Source organism: Accipiter gentilis, chromosome 29, assembly GCF_929443795.1.
Source record: "Accipiter gentilis chromosome 29, bAccGen1.1, whole genome shotgun sequence".
NCBI classification, from domain to species: domain Eukaryota; kingdom Metazoa; phylum Chordata; class Aves; order Accipitriformes; family Accipitridae; genus Astur; species Astur gentilis.
The window spans coordinates 2,364,171-2,380,176 of NC_064908.1; the positions used below are offsets into that span (position 1 = coordinate 2,364,171).

Here is a 16,006-nt window from a genome sequence, read left to right on the forward strand (position 1 = left end):
AGGGCTGGCAGAGAGCACGGCACGCAGGGGCCTGGCCGATTTGGGTCAGGACACGAAGGTGGTTTAGGGGCTCGGTCGTGCTGTCGCCCCCAGCCCGGAGCAGTGGGAAAACTGCTTTGCATGGGTGCAAGATGAATTTCTCTCGCCCCGGTGCAGCAGGCTGCAGGTGAGGGGCCGGGGGCTCACCCAACGAGCACGTAGGTGCCGAGCACCCGCGCAGCCTTATCTCCGCTGGGGAGGTGAGTTAATGTGTAACCCGGCTGTTTGGTTAGCCCAGAAAAGCAAAGAAGTCCTGGGATAGGCACGTCCGGGACAAGGATTTGCGCAGCGTGGAACGCCGGACGTCCTGGTAAAAGAAGAAGAAAAATTAATTATCTCTATTCCTTCTTGTCCTTTGCTTTCTGACCTTTTCCTGCTGAATGGGCTGCGGGTGAAGGGCTGAGCGGGTGGGACACGGGTACCCACAGGGTTACAGACGTGCTTTGCTTTGGAAGGGTAAATTGTGGTGGAGCTGTCACAGGAGGTGGCACCAGTGAAGATGGACGAGGTGGTTTGAAGGTGGTGGCGGGAGGAAAGCCGGGGGGACCGGCAGCTGCCGGCCGAGAGGCTGGGAGAACTGGTGCTCAGGACAGCAAACAGCTCGGGCAACTGCTGCGTGCACTTGATTTACTTCTTTAAATAGGAGGAACTATACGTCTGCCGCCACCGTCTCCTTTCACCCTGAGGTGGGATCTGTCCCGCTGTGCCACTGCAGAGCAGGAACAGCTGGGACGGTACCTGCGAACTGTGTTTTGCTTTGGTTTGTGTTTCGCTTTGGTTTGTGTTTTCGAGCTGGCTGGGATGAAGCCCTTTGCCGGCAGCTGTAAGGCTGCTCTGCCTTAGACAGCAAAAAATACCGAGGTTCTTTGACATTGCTGGAGAGCTGTGATAGAGTGCTTGTAGTAGGACTGGGCTTAAAAGAAAGTAGCCTCTTCATATAAAGCAATTAGCATTAATTGCTACCCAGCACCTCTTTGATGTTTGAGGGCTCAGCAAGCTTTGTAAAGGACAGTTAGGGCAGCTGTCACTAAAGCTGCACGAACTGGCCTTTTCTTTTAGATAAAGAATAGCTTCTTCTAAAAGCATCTTTAGTGGGGGAAGATATATAGCATTGAAAAACAGCTTTTCAAGTACCATGTCCTTTTAGTCATATTTTTAGTTTGTGGCCAAACTGCCATGTCATTCAGCAAAAGGAACTGTAAAATGCTTCTGAATCATAAACCCCGGGATTTTTCAACACTGATTTCTGCCCCTTTCCGAGTCAGATGAATGTGTTAGAGCCATAATCGCATCAGAGAACTAGTGGGCAGGAAAATGAACTTCTTGTTTCTGCGTAGATCCTCTCCAGCATCCAACAAGCTCCGAGCTGAACTTTGCCTCCCTGTGAGCTGAGGCTCGGCGGGTGCCAAAGCCTTGGCAGCTGCTTTATGTTTCCGCAAACGCTGTTTGAATGAGAACAAATTACTTCTTCCAGTGGGCTCACGATGGTGGGCAACCTCATGGAGAAATTAGCTCTGTCGAGACCCATCATTAGAGCTGGGCTACGCTGCTGCTCTCCCACCCAGGGAACTGCCTCGCACAGCGGACACTGGCTCTGACCAGCTGCTCCAGCTGCAGGCATCAAGTTTGAGCAAGACTTTCGCTTCCCCAGAAGTGTTTTGCTCTCTCGAATTTGTGCGGCAGGGCGGAAGGCGGTGAGGAGCATTGCAGCAATCTCGATCAAGCAGGCGGTAGTCTCTGGCTGCTTGGAAGTGGATTCGTATTTCACATTGCAAATATTTGGGTGCACAGTAAAACTCTGCGGCTTGCAGAAGCCTAAAAACCCCCAAAGTTAGACAGCATCTCTGCTTCCCAACAGCTAAAAGCTCTGGCTACAAAGTTATCCAAATTCAAAGAATCAAGAGCATTGCTGTTTCAAAACCACTTCTTACTCAAATGTAATTTAAGCAGTAAATAATGTAAAGCTGAGACCAAAATATTAAACTCCTCCTGCGTGGAAGGATTGGATCTGTCAGGGCGTGGGTGTTGAAATCTGATTTTTGCGGCATATTCCAATTACAAAGGAATTCTTTCAGGGTCTAACACTCTGAACAAGCAGCCAGTTCTGCTCACTTATCACTAGATCTAATTCCCTGATCCTGCTACAATTAAAAAAAAAAAAAAAAAAAGAAAAAAAAAAGGCAGCAGCGTGTTCCTGTGTACCACGGCCAGGTTACAGCACAAAGAGCTCCTCTGTCTTCCGACGAGCCAATCCTCTTGCGTGGGTCCGTGTGTGTTGGAGGGGGTGTTTGTTTTGCTGCTCTCATTCGTCTCCGCAGCCCAGTTCTCTCCGGAAGAAGGGGCGGTACATGCAAAGAAAATACATAATTGCTGGTGTCGGTAAATTTTGGAAGGCTAATGCTTTACATCCATAAGTAATTATGCCTTTTGTCGGCTACTCAGCCTTTCCCCGCGGGCAGCAGAGCTCTCCCGGCCACGCACCCTGCGAGCATAACTGGCCCCTCCACCGCCCGGACCCTGCCCCGGGAAGGTCTCGCTGTCGGGAACGCCGACGGCAGGTTGGTTGTCAGCCGGCCGCTACCACGTTCCCGCCCCGCCGGTGTTGGGGGTACCCAGAAGAGCAGCAGGGGTGCATTGCCACAAGCAGAGGGGGACATTGGGGTACCGCTCGCAACCCCCCCGGGGTGGCTGGAGACACGGCACATCGCCGCAGCGCGGGCGCTGCCCTGGGCGAGCTCTGCCAGGCGTGTGCCCGAACACACCCAGGTGTGCCCCAAAGGTACAGGGACACCTCCCCAAAGCCACGACACCTCCGTGTCCCCCCGAGAAAGCTCTTTGCCAAGGGGAAGCTCCCGGCAGAGCAAGGCTGTGACTCAACAGCAGCATTTCGGGACAGCGCGTTCGGAAGTTTTGAGAGCGCTTTGGCTGTGCAGCTGGCAGCGGTGGGGGGGGAAGAGGTCCCACGAGAGGCAGAGCTGGGCTGGGGCTCGCGTTGGGACGGGATCGCTGCTGCCGAGCTCCGAGGCTGAGCTGGGCTTACAGCCTCTTCCTTCAGTCAGGAACCACCTTATCCACACCTCCGGGATGATTAGCTAACCACCAACATGAGATGGCCAGGGATGGGCGGTCCAGAGCTTACCACATTTCCAATTCTTGTGGGGAAAACCTCAGTTCCAAGGATCCTTTAAAAAAGCCCAGCTGCCCCTTCTCCCGGAGGGAGCAGCCTAAGATGGAGCATGTTTGCATCCATCCGGCAGCTTTCACAGTCCGCCCGTCCTCCCTCCGGCTGAGCCAGCGTGTTTTCATCACCCCGCGAGGGGGATCTCGCAGCTTAATGCCTCCTCTTTCTTCCACTTCAGCCGGGATATTGCCCCCCGCACCGGACGCCGCGGCAGCCTGTGATATGCCTAAGAAGGAGCTGGGGATGGCTGGCTGCAACTCCGGCAGCTGCGACAGCATGGTCAGCACGGCCTCCAACCACTCGCAGTGTGTAAGTAAACCCTGTTGTACCCAGCCCGGGCTCAACTCACCGCTCTCAATAGCTGAGGAAGGATTTCGGTCAGATTTCTGCTCGAAACCACTCTCCGTTGGTGCTTTGGAAGCACCTGGGGGCCCTTAAACAGCACCGTGCACCAAATTAATTCCTGCCCCAAAGCGCTGCCAGACTTTCCATGCTGCCACATGTGTGTCAGCCATCAGGAGCCTTCGCTCCTGCAAGGTTTCCTCCGGGAAATGATACTGAGAGCCCAGTGGCTCCTGCGTTGCCCGAAGATCCGGAGGCAGGTAGTGCAGGCACTGGGCAGGAGGAACCTGGTGAGTTCCCCAGTGAGGGATTAGACCAGTTGGATAACTGGGTCAGACTGGCTCCAACAAGGATGACTTCACCTGGAAGAGACAGTGAGCTGTGCTCCTCCCGGCCGACAAGAGATTAATTTCCTAGTTAAGGCAGAGATGAGTTTGGACCATGGGTGTAGATGTGTAATTTTTCACTATCTGTCCATTAAAGCTTGTTTGTCTCCAAACACTGATTCCAAGATTGATGGACTAATTACATCCTGTCTGACTTGGAGCATAATTGATATGTACAAGTGCAACGCTCAATCCTGAACAGGTTTTCCATTTGATGTACTGCAAACCAGAACCAAACCCTCTGAAATTTATTAGGGATGGAAAAACTGGTTGCAATATTGCATGGTAAAAGATTTGGATAGGTGTCATCCTGCAAAACAACTCCTCCTGGGACAGTATCTCCTCCATGCTTGTTGATCTGATACACACTCCATCCTTTCCTGCACTTCATTTTTTTTTTCCATGATATATTGCTTATATCACCTTGTAACTTGGCAATTCCAAAGCAGTCGTATCTCATGATACTTGAAATACAAACAGAAGTTAAACAGCATCTTGTCATACGCCTTTCAAAGCTGGGATATGAGTAAGAGAACAAGGAGAGGGGCCACCAACCGCAGATATGCCTTCAGTATTTACAATGTTTAAGGCAAGCTTCTAAGATTCAGCAATGCTGAGCACCCATGTTATCCATCTGCTCATATTTCAAAGTAAACTAAAGAACTAAAGGTAGAGGCCAAGTTTCCAAGTTAAGAATAACCCATCTTCTGATGCTCATAGTAGGGTAATAAAAAAATGGCCTTAAGTATATACGGGGGTTTTTTTAAAGGAAGTTGTCTAGTTTTCTGTAGCTCTAAGTACCAATTTTTGAATAGCCACTGGCCGAGTCTCCTGGCCAGGAGCTGTCACAGGTCTCCTCTTAACTGCCAAGGCTGTGAGTAATAATATACCTCCTACATGTACTGTTTTTTTAGAGTGATAACAGTTACGACTACTTATCTGTGGAAGAGAAAGAGTGTTTGATGTTCTTAGAAGAAACTATTGGCTCACTGGATGCAGAAGCAGACAGCGGGGTCTCTACCGATGAGACTGACTACGTGGAGCCCTCCAAGTTGCCCAGGACATGGTCCAAGAGAGACTCCGTTCCCCAGGGTAAGCTGGAAACCTCTGCTCCAGCCCTTGTTTGCAAAGGGACTTTCTGGCTGGGGTGCGTTCCCTCGCAGGCAGGGAAGGAGCATTGCCCCAGTTTCATGCACGTGGTAAGCTAAAGCCAGCTTGTTTTCATCACTCCGCGGTGAGTGGTGGCTGTAGGCAGCGAGATAGGCAGGGCACCAGCTGCATTTTCCCAGTTCTCGCATGCAGGAGCTGCTAGCAGCTATTGAGCAAGGTCAGCAGAACTGCAGGGCAGAGCATCTTTGCTCATGCTCCGACCAGGCTTACACAGATGAAAAAGGCTCCTCGTTCACCACGTGCTTTGTCAAATCCAAAGTATCTGACTTTCTTAGCAGTGACGGCGTATTAGCTGGAGTCAGGGTAAACTCTCTGGGTGCAGCGCTCTGCCATGGCTGCACTGGCTTAGCAGACGTGGAGAAGTGTGGTTTGCAAACGGGAAGGTATCCTGTGTCTGTGTGCAGAACGGTGCGTGACTTCATCTCTCTCTACCTAGATTTGGAGAACGGGGCTCCCCCTCCGAGCGCAGGTCAGCAGCGTGCAGCTGAACAGAAGAGTGGTAAGAGCATCTCTGCCTTCTCAAGCTCAGCTCCAGCAGCAGTTCCAAACTCAGGCTATTACAGTCTTCCAAGGAGCATCACGGTAGCAAATGGAGCTTCTGACAGCAAAGCGACTGTCGGCAGAGTGGAGGACCCAGTGCCAGTAGATAAATCTTCACAGGACATGGCCAAGGAGGACGGGCTTGACCAAGCCAACACGAGAAGCCACATGAAATCCCTGGGATCTTTGATTATCCAACCTTCAGATCCCTCCCAGGATAACCTGGTGAGCCATGAGTGGTCACGTAACAATCACTCAGATGCCAAGAGGGAAACAGCCAAGGAGACCAAGACTTGGACTCCATGGGGCCAGCCAGAGAAATCCACATTAGAAGAGGCCCCTCAGGACCCCGATGCCAAGCGTGGGCCTCCAACTGCCCCCAAACCGCGAAAACTGCCCCCAAATATTATCCTGAAAACCAGCAAAAACAGCCCAGTGCCACTCACCATGGAGCCCAGCCAGAAGGTAAAAGCACTGCCTCTGTCCTCAGCCGGCTCTCAGGCCGGCTCTGCCAACGATGCTGCTGCCGAAAAGGTGAATTCAGGGCACCTTGACCCCAAGGAGAGGGAGAAAGCCCGGCGGGAGGCATTGGAGAAGCTTGGACTGTCACAGGACAGGAGGGACCCCAGTGCTCATCTTCAATCTACCATGCATTCCCAACCAAGGGAGATGCTGTTCCCCATCCCTGGAGAGCCCAAGGCACAAAGCGAGGCAGTGGAGACGTCGGTGCCGGGTATCCGGCAGATGACCTTCAAATCCAACACCCTGGAGCGCTCCGGCGTGGGGCTGAGCAGCTACATGGCCAGCACCAAGGAGCAGAGCGTCAAGACCAGCAGCTCCTTGGGCAAGATGTCCTTCATCGAGCGTCTCGCCCCGAGCTTCCTCCGGAGCAGCCGCCCCCGGCCAGTATCCCTTGGGGCAGGGAAGGACTTTGCTGGTCTGAAGGAGCCCGGGCAGGTGGAGCAGGAGAAGAGCAGCAAGCGGCGATCCCACCCGCTGCAGAGCTTCCCCAGGCCATCCCGCTCCTGCGTCAGCGTGAAGATTTCCCCCAAGGGCGCGACCGATGAGAACCGGCGAGAGGCACTGAAGAAGCTCGGTCTGCTGAAGGAATAGCTCTGCGGGCAGTGGGGCTGCTGGAAAAGGGGCTTTTCACCCCAGATCTAGGCCTTCACTGCCCGCCCTTGGGCACCACAACCATAAGCATCTTCTGCTGCGATCTCCTGCCCCAGCATCTTGGGAGGGGTATCACGAGAGATATTTGGAGCTTTACACCAAATAAAGTAACACCACGTGTACATAATATTTTGTACATAGCAAGTGTATATGAGATATTTATATAAAGCATCACTGAGCATGTGGATGGGGCATATTCTCCTACAAGGTCTTTAATGCGTTTGGGGATTCATCGAAACAGGGAAGCCGTGGAATTGCGGGTTTGGCTTATTTTAAAAGGGGTTGCCCGTGGATAAAGCCTCTCTGGGAAGAACTGCAGGACTCTGCTGCTCCTTTCGGATTTTATGGATTTTTGCTAACTTTATCAAAGCCTCTGAGGGCTGAGCACTCACCTGCTCCGTACAAGTGCCTCCCAAAAGCCACCACTGCCACATACAAAACTGTCAGACCGGTGTGGGCTCAGCAACGCTCCCCCATGCACGAGTGCTCCTCGTACAGCGCCTGCAGGCGAGAGGCTGGATGGCTGCACAGACGTCCCACTGCCTCCTCTCACACCCAGCCCTGATGACCTGGACTTAGAAGACGCACGAACATCCGCGTTCATCGTGAAGTGACAGTTAAGACGCAACAGACCGCGTGCTGGTGGCATAACCAGAAGTGCTGCCCAAAATGAGAGACGCAAGTCTGAGACAGCGCCATTGCATCCCCTTGCAAACTCTCCTCGCATCTTTCAGACCCAGCTGACGCTGTCGGTGTTTATGCTGCGCACCTTTTATAACAAAGGTGGTTTATTTCTGTAATAAACTTGTATATGATCAGAAAATGACTGTGTAATACAGACTGATGTTGCAGTCAGAGTTCTGGTAAAGCTAAATAATGCATTTTAACCTTCAGTATGTCTCGACTTGAGCAGCGTGGGTGACCCAGACAGCAGCTGCCATTGCAAATGATGAAGTCTGAACCAAAGACTCGGTTGGGCCTCCTGCAACCCAGGACCCACGCGAGATGGGATTTTGTGTAAATGCTTCCAGTACAATAGGCAGATGCAAAGTCTGCCATGGCACTGCCAGACTGGGACAGGTGACATGGGACCTGCCGCTGCTCCAGCTGATCCCTTCCAACCCACATCATCTCCTGGGGCTGTGGGGACATCTCCCACAGCAGCTGTGTTAGTTGAAAGGATGGACTAACAGCTCAGCTTGAAAGCATCATTTTATTTCCTTCACCCCAAAAAAATCTTTCATGCAATCCTGGCTTTCAGTGTTGAACATCTAGAGAGAGTCTCTGCTAATAAAGCAAGCACCTTTGTTCCTAACAGGCAATTTAATTTCAAAACTAATATAGGCTTTCTTTAGAGACAGGGCCTGACCCTTGGAGACAATTGCACTAAACAATTTACTGATGTTAATTAACTGCTTGCTGCATTAATATAAGTTGCACTCAATCGTTTTCATCACTGACCTTGCAATACAATTAGCTTTTTCAGTGTTGTGAATACTAAACAGGCTCATACTGACAAAACCCAGAGCCAGGCTTCTAATTCTTCTTCAAACAGGCATCAGCATGGAAAGGAGAGGGCACCCTTCTGCAAAAGCTGCATCATTTCACAAACCCCCACATAATAAAAGGTGTGCACAAGTGGAGGGAATAGTACTGACCCACATAAAGAATCCAAGGAATGCAAGAAAATGATGTCTGATTAGCTACACTTCATGAAAACAGGGAAATGCTTGTTTGTAGTTAAGCAATTAACTAAATTAGTTTTGGGCTGGCCAGCAGTAATGCAAACCTGTATATCAGGGAGGAAACTAGGAGAAGCTGCACGGGCTGAAGTCCAACCAAAAACTCAGCAGGTTGCTCAGCAAACACCGTGTTGCACCTACATTGGCTCCAAAAGGGAGAAGGAGCCTGGAGGGTTATTAACTCCCCCAGGCTGAGCCCAGTGCCTCATTTCAAGCCTGGAGCCGGGTCCGCAGTGGCCGGGCAGGACCGGCAAGCCGCCGCATGGCTGCGCACCATGGGCGATAACCGCAGCCTAGACCCCCTTGGCCAGGCATGGGGACGGCTTTAACCCCAGCACGGCCGCGGAGGCAGCTCTGCCATGTGCCTGGGGCATCACCAGCAGTTTAAGGGGTTTGTGGTGGGGGTTAGGCAGGATTAAGGCTGTTTGCCCTGAACGCCGAGCAGGGCACAGACACTGCCCTACACACAGCGTTCTGGGTGCGAGCCTGTCCCAATACTCGTGGGTCATAATAAACGCGGCCAGAGCTGAGGGACCCCCGTGCAACCTGGTCCACGTGGCCTTGGGAAGGTGCCTCTGGGCTAATGCACAGCCAAAGAACAAGGGTGCTTACAAATTGGGTGCTCACAGCCTCGCCGCCCTGTTCCCCTCTTCCCCAGCTGCCTGCTTGTGCCTGGGGCGAGGGCCACGCTTGGCTGAAGCAGAAGGCAGAAAGAGCAGCTTGGTTTTGAGAAGCCACCCCCAGGTGCTGCAAAAAACTCCGCAGAGCTGAGATGTGGCCACGCTCCCCTGGGAGAGCAGGATCCGTCCCTCGGCAGCAGGGCTCGACTCTGGGTGGCACCAAGCAGAGTCATGTGTCTGCTCTTGCGTAAAGTCCCAGCCCAGGAGCCACACGGCCCGTGGGGATAAACACCTTCGTTTCTAATGGCTGCAGATGTATTCAGCCTGTAAAATGCTGTATTTTGCTTGCAGGATTAAACAGCAACGCCTGCTTTTGGAACGGGGCTTGCCTATGGTGAGTGATTCAACCCAGAGTGCCGAGCAACAGCAGAAGCACTTCACCTCGTGGAAAGGCACAGATCAGGAGTTCATTCCCATAGGAATGACCCTGGTCTCCTGTGGCTCTTGTTTTAATTTATTCTCTTTTGTTTCCATTTCATACCAACCAGACCACGTGCACAACTCCTGTTAATAAACATCACTGCAACCCATCGTGGCTTAATAAGCAATCTTTGGAAGTGAGATTTCTGCTAGGAAGTCTAATCAAAACTTAGCTTTCCTGCTTGACACGTACGTTACCCTGTAGTACTCCTGGTTTTGACTAAAGCCAAGGATTGGAAGAGAATCCTTTGTTTCCAAAACAACCTGTTCTTAAGAGAAGTTAAGGTTCTGATTCAGGCCAAAAGTGTTTTGAGAGAGAGACCTTAATGCTCTCCTCCTTTCCCATTAGATAAACAAGGTGAGATTACCTTTGAGACTGCAATAGTCATGTATCTACATTATGCAAGTGATGTGCAGTAAACCAGCACATTAAGTAGCGTAATGCTAGAATCAGCAATGGGTAAAAAGGAGTGGTCAGAAGAGAGGAGCATGTGGATGAAAATGCACCATTAAACCACGCAAGAGCTGGCTTCAGACGGCTGACCCCTTCACTCAGAGCTTTATCTTGCATCTTCCTCTCCCCTTTCATTTATACTGCGCTCTCACTGCCTTTAAACTCAATCATTTGCACTTGAAAGTCTACAGCCTGAGGAGTGCAGCGCTGGGTGGGAACCTCTCCTGCTGCCTGTCTGCACATCAGGCCAGTTGAAGCCTGCCAGTTCACGGAGGCAGCACCGCGTATTCCCCCTTTTTATTTGCAGGAGGAGCCGGGAAGCAGCATCAGTCGCAGCAGCCCTGCATTTACAGTCACACAGATAATCGCTCTCCAACCCTGGCCCGCTGGTCCTTCTCCCTCTATACCAGGCAGCAAGGACCACAGGGAGAAAAGCTCCCCCGCTCCGATGTAACCCATAATCCATAGACTCAAAGGAAGAATTTTACCTTTGCTCTAGCCCCGTCCACATCAGTGGAACGTCCAGCAACAACCTGCTCCTCGGCCAAGTGCCCGTGGGATCCCCACCGTCACCTGATGTAAGAACAGCCAAAACAGCCCCAATTCGCAGACTGGCAGAAGTCTGAAGGGGGTGACGAGCCTCTCTTTTGTAAGGGGAAAAGCTGGTGGGCAGTCAGCCGAGCTGCCGGCTGCCTCAGCTGTGCTCCTCCAGCCTGCCGGCGCTGACACAGCTGATGCAAGGAGCTGCGGTGATGGCTGGTCCTCTCACAGAGGGCCAAGGGAAAGGCTGCTCCTGCCTATTAACACCGCCTATTAACACCTATCAATAGCATTTGGGGGGGCCTGGGAGGTGGGTGGGAGAAAAGCAAGAACAGAAACAAAATCTACCTCTGGGTTCAACCAAGCTCCAGCTGAGTTCCCAGGCTCTTGTCTGGGTACCTCTGAAAGCAGACTCTGCACTACTTAATTCTGGGCATAATTTACTTGATTTGTGCCTGGAAGGCAAAATCACAGCAGACCCCAGCCAAAAAAACAGCCACAAAGAGAGATCATAATATTTCAGAAGTAACCTGAAGAGTTGGTAAATGTACCCTCAAGCACCTTAATGCAGATTATACAAACTGTGTTTACGCGGTGCAGTGATGTTAGAAAAGACCCAAAGAAAACACTCAGATTTGCATTTTGCATGGAGTATTCATCTACTTCTTAACTATCAGTCCCATACTGGCTCAGACATATCATTTTCATGTCTACATGAGCCTGTCAAGACCTACTATCCCAATCAAAAGCATTCTTGCGCGCATCTTTCATTACAAAGACCAAATTCAGGAGAAGTGGTTTGTTAAACTCTGGCAGTATCAAAGAACGTCAGCTGTACTGGGGCCGCAGTCTCCAGGAGAAATTGGTCATCTTAATAATAGACTTTGTCACTGCGCAGCAGCTCCGGGTGTCAGCAGGGAACCTTGGGGCTGTGTCCCGCAGGAGGTCGGGCGGTGGGTTGGTTACTGCTGGCCCGACACGTCTCCAACTGGAGAACATCAAACCTGGGCTGTGAGACCCAGGGTCCCGCTGGAGTCGCTCCAGCTCTGCGGGAGGGGACTGTAGATGTCCGAGGGTTTTTAACCACATCCCCGAGGGGTTTGGGCAATAACCAGCAGCTGAGGCTCTGCCCTTTTTCCCTGCTCACGTGCACATGGAGAGAAAGACCCTCTCCAACTCCAACTACTCCCATATGAAGGAGGAATAAATTACCCCTACTTCAAGGAGTGTTGCATCTCTCTCTGCTTCATAAAGTCACCAGGATAATCCCCATGCTTTGCCTGATCCACCTGTTTCTCTTCCGTTCAGTGCTTTGTGTTGGTGTTTACAGTAATGCATGGCAAACGGAGGAGGTGTGGGGAGCGTTCCTGTGCCCGTGCAATGGCACTTCGTAGTCGTCTTGCCCCAGCCAACGCAAATGACCACACGAGGAGGGAGGCAATGGGACTCAGACCCCGGGTCTGCGCGGGACCTCGGGGTGGGGACTCATCCAGCCGCGTGCTGTTTAATACAACAGGCTACTGCTTCAGGTGAACTTCTGGGAGATGCCATAATCCCTGTAGGCATGCTGAAAACCTGCGAGCCTCTTGGTGGTTATGATGAGCTAAGGCTTTGTGGAGTCAGGCATGGTAGAAGCGCTGCTGGGCTTCAGCTCGTGTCGCCCTGTGCCAAGTCCCTGCGCCCCAAGGCCAGGCACCGTGCTGAGCCCAGCCTGCTCATCAGCCCTGAGCATCACGGGGGCATCTCTCCAGTTACACCGACCAACCAAGGCAAGCCCTGGTCGTTTACGGTTATTCATAATGAAAAAACCAGTGCGACAGACTCTCAAGCGCAGGAGCAACATTCCCTGAAAATTGGTGTCCTCCTAACTCCCCTCAGCCAAGCGTTACCTGATGTACAGAGCTGTCCCATCACGTTAAAATGCGACTGTGCAGTCGGTGTCCTCAGGTGAATCTGAGTTCTGCTCAGGTCAACACCAGGAGCGGCCTGGGTGACGCCTGTCCGTGCCCAGGGCAACCTAGTGCAGGACTGGACACAATATAGTCTGCATTTCTCTCCATTACCTTTTTTTCCTGTTCTTCGTTTCTAATGGAATTTTAAAAGAAAAAAGGCATCCGTACCCCCAAACCTTGTCACTGCCGCTCCCATGTGAGCGGTGCTTAGCACTGGAGAACTAACGACCTGCAGATACAGAAAAGCCAGAGAGCAAAGACAAGTCCCACCAAACACATTCAAGCCTTTTACTGCTGAGTCCTGCTGTGTTCAAACGACGAGGGTTTTCCTGCTATAGGGTTTGTTTTTCTTTACTTGCCAGCAATGCAAATTTACCTGATATCTTAAAACCAAACTAGATCTAATGTTCCTCCTTCCTGCTCTTAAAAACCCGTGTTCTGGTTCTGCCACTGCAACCACCGGTTCAGCCTCCGTGAGCCGCTGGACCGCCCTTGGCAGGGCAGGGGTGTGAGCTCCTGCTTCCCAGAGATCTCAGCTGTTCTTTGTTTCCAAATACCCTTTACATCCAGTAAGAGACAGAAAGGGTCACTGTTGTTCCTTGCACAGGGGTTTATGCGCAGTGATAACATATCTGGCTTGTTCCAAGAACGCTGCCCTAGCTGGAGTTAATGATTAAACTCCTACAGGCACTGCAGAGCAAGCAGGGGTTGTTACGATTTATTAATAACAACTCTGACTGCAGACAAGCTGTGCTGAGATGCTGACAGCAACCTCAACAACTGCGTATTGGCAAAATATGCGGAGCCAGAGCCCCGGCGCGATGCCCGGTGCTGCATGGTGCCCACCGTGCCGCTCACTTGGGCTGGTCGCAGGGAGGAGATTCACTGGCCAGCATGTGTTCATTATAGGAAGGAAGAGAAATTTGCTTAACAAGCATAGCCCAGAAGAACAAATTCTGTAATTTGTCTGCATGTTAACTCTCCTTTAGCAGTAGGAGAAGGTGCGAGGCAGCAGGACTCCCACAGGACAGTTTCTTTCCATGGGCTGCTGTCACTGTTTCCCTGCCGGAGCCATCCTCCTCCCCGCTAGCTGCCTACTGCTCCCAGCTGCTCTGTAAACGATGCTGAGAAAATGGCCCTTGTTGCTTCCAGCGCTGCTGCCCCTGCTGATTTATTTGATTTTTTTTTGTTTGTTTGTTTAAAGGCAGTGGGGTCCCCAGATGTCCCTGCTCCAAAAGCCAGGGTCGGCTTGGGACACCTGGGGACCTTGTGCAGAGACCAAGATGAGCGTTCCCACCCCGGATGGGCGAGGAAGCAGTGCACGGCGGTGCCGCGGGTAAGGTTGCTTGTTACTACCCCTTAGAATCATCTCTGTCAAAGGCAATCTGCCTCCACCCAAAATATCTTGCCACCTCATTGCTCTTCAGAGCAACTGGGGATGTAGTACCTGGCCCGACTGGCTCCTCTCGGGAGAGCTCGTTTGACGGCAATCCCGCTGCGCCTGTCGCCGCCTTTGATCTCTCCCTGCTGAGGCAGGAGGTCCCCTCCTAAAACACGGCGCTGCGTGGCATGGGCTGCCTGTTTCTCCCGATTCTCCAGCGATTCTGCTCCTTTCTATCTGCTCAGGGGCTGTGGCCCTCGCTGGGGGATGTAGCAATCCCAAGCCACATCGGTCGCCTTTCGGAAGGAGCCTGGGGGATGCCAGAACCTGGCAGCTCACTGCCTGGGGGCAGCAGGTTTTGTGCACCTGTGTGATGTCCTCCTGCCTGGCTGGGCTTCCCTGGCGTGCTTCCCTCCCTTCCAGATGTGTTCATTATTTTCCCCTTTTCTGGCAGCTGCTGGGTTGCGCCCCTTTCGATAACGTGAAGGAAACGTGGAGCTGGAGCCAGGTCCCACCCTGTACCCGGAGTGTTCTGGAATCAGCATCCAAATAAAAAACCAACATAACTCGCTAGAATAGCCATTTTCCAGCTGTGGCCTGGGGAGTGCTGGGTGTCCCCCTGCTAACGCAGCTACAAGAACACTAGCAGAAGGGAGCTCAGCCTGCTGCTTGCATGCTCGGGGCTACAGGGCAGAGGGTCCAGCCTGCTCCAGGGGCGAACTCTGCAGCCCTGAAAAGGAGAACAGCCTCGTTACTCAGGGTTGAAACCTAGATGTGAAGAGCAGCGATTGCAGACCGAGCTGGGAAACGAGCCCGCTGCCATTTTTGGGGTGGTTTTTTTTTTTTGCAGAGCTGAGCTAGGGCTGAGCAGAGGACCCTTGGCTGTTCCCAAACCCGGCTGTCCCCACGCAAGCCCCTCACCCTTCCTCTCGCACCCTCCTCTTCGTAGGTCCTTCACGGGAACAGCAGACGGGTGTCAACCACCCGGGGACGGGTGACCGGCCGTGACGCCGACACGGGGTGGCACTGCGTGCCCGGGGGAGCGCAGCCCTGCGCGGTCACAGCTCCTCACCCCGGGGGCTGGGGGTCCCTTTGCGGTGGGGACACTGCGGCTGGGGTGCTGCTGGGGGGCGTGTTTCCACCCCCCGAGCCTGTAGATGCAAGGGGGTTTGCTGCTGGCAACACCAACGGGGTGGTCTCCCTTGGGGTGCGGTGGGTTAAACACCCCCTCTTATTCCCAAGGTAAATAATAAATAACGTACAGGGATGGTCCTTCTCCTGCGTGGCCGTATCCAGGTCACACCTGCACCCAGGGGCTGAGACCGGTGGGGATGGGGACAAGGCACAGCTACCCACGCTTACCCAGCAGAGACGACTTCACCTTTCCCAGTACTAAGGTCATAAAAATAGTTTAGGAAAAGAGAAGAGGAAGCAGGATATGCGGTAATTAACATAATACCACAGTTAAAATGAATTATTAACATTGCTGTGGAGGTAGAGAGGCTTTGCCTTGTAGGAAGTAATAAAACAATTATAAGAACAACCTTTGAGCACACAGAACACTTGCCAAACCCGGGGCACTAATTTGCCCCCAAACCCTTTGGTACGGCTCCAGAGCCGAGGTCTCCCCAGGGTGGCTGCAGGTCCCCGCACCACCCCGCTGCGGGTGTCAGCTTTACCCCACAGCGGCACGTGGGGTCCTGCGGTGATGCTGCTACTGGGCTTCACCAGTTGGCACCCAGGAGAGGACAACTGGGGTGACCGGGCTGTCGGAGACCCCTCTTGCCCCAGGGCAAGGACAAGGACCACCAGCTCAGCTCCGGTCCCCAGCTCACCCTCGCAAACCCCCCCTCTACCTCGCATCAGCTCTGCTTCTCCTTTGAATGCGAATCTGCAGAGGCACGTCCGAGTGCCGAAGGAAGGAGCTGCACACCCCAAACCATCAGCTTCTCCTTCAGCATCGCTCGGCGGGGTCTCACCGGAGAGGGGGTTTGTCAGGGGTTTCG

General features: G+C 52.6%; 1 protein-coding gene across 1 annotated transcript; it reads left to right on the top strand.

The window, feature by feature from the left end:
- The first annotated feature begins 379 nt into the window (after positions 1-379).
- Positions 380-9,763, top strand: C29H1orf116 (chromosome 29 C1orf116 homolog). Its single transcript, XM_049832856.1, is given in 5 exon segments — positions 380-2,544; positions 2,547-2,597; positions 3,399-3,529; positions 4,863-5,040; positions 5,555-9,763. Coding segments are annotated over 5 exon segments (1,662 nt in total). The 5' UTR covers positions 380-2,459; the 3' UTR covers positions 6,772-9,763.
- The last annotated feature ends 6,243 nt before the right edge of the window (positions 9,764-16,006 follow it).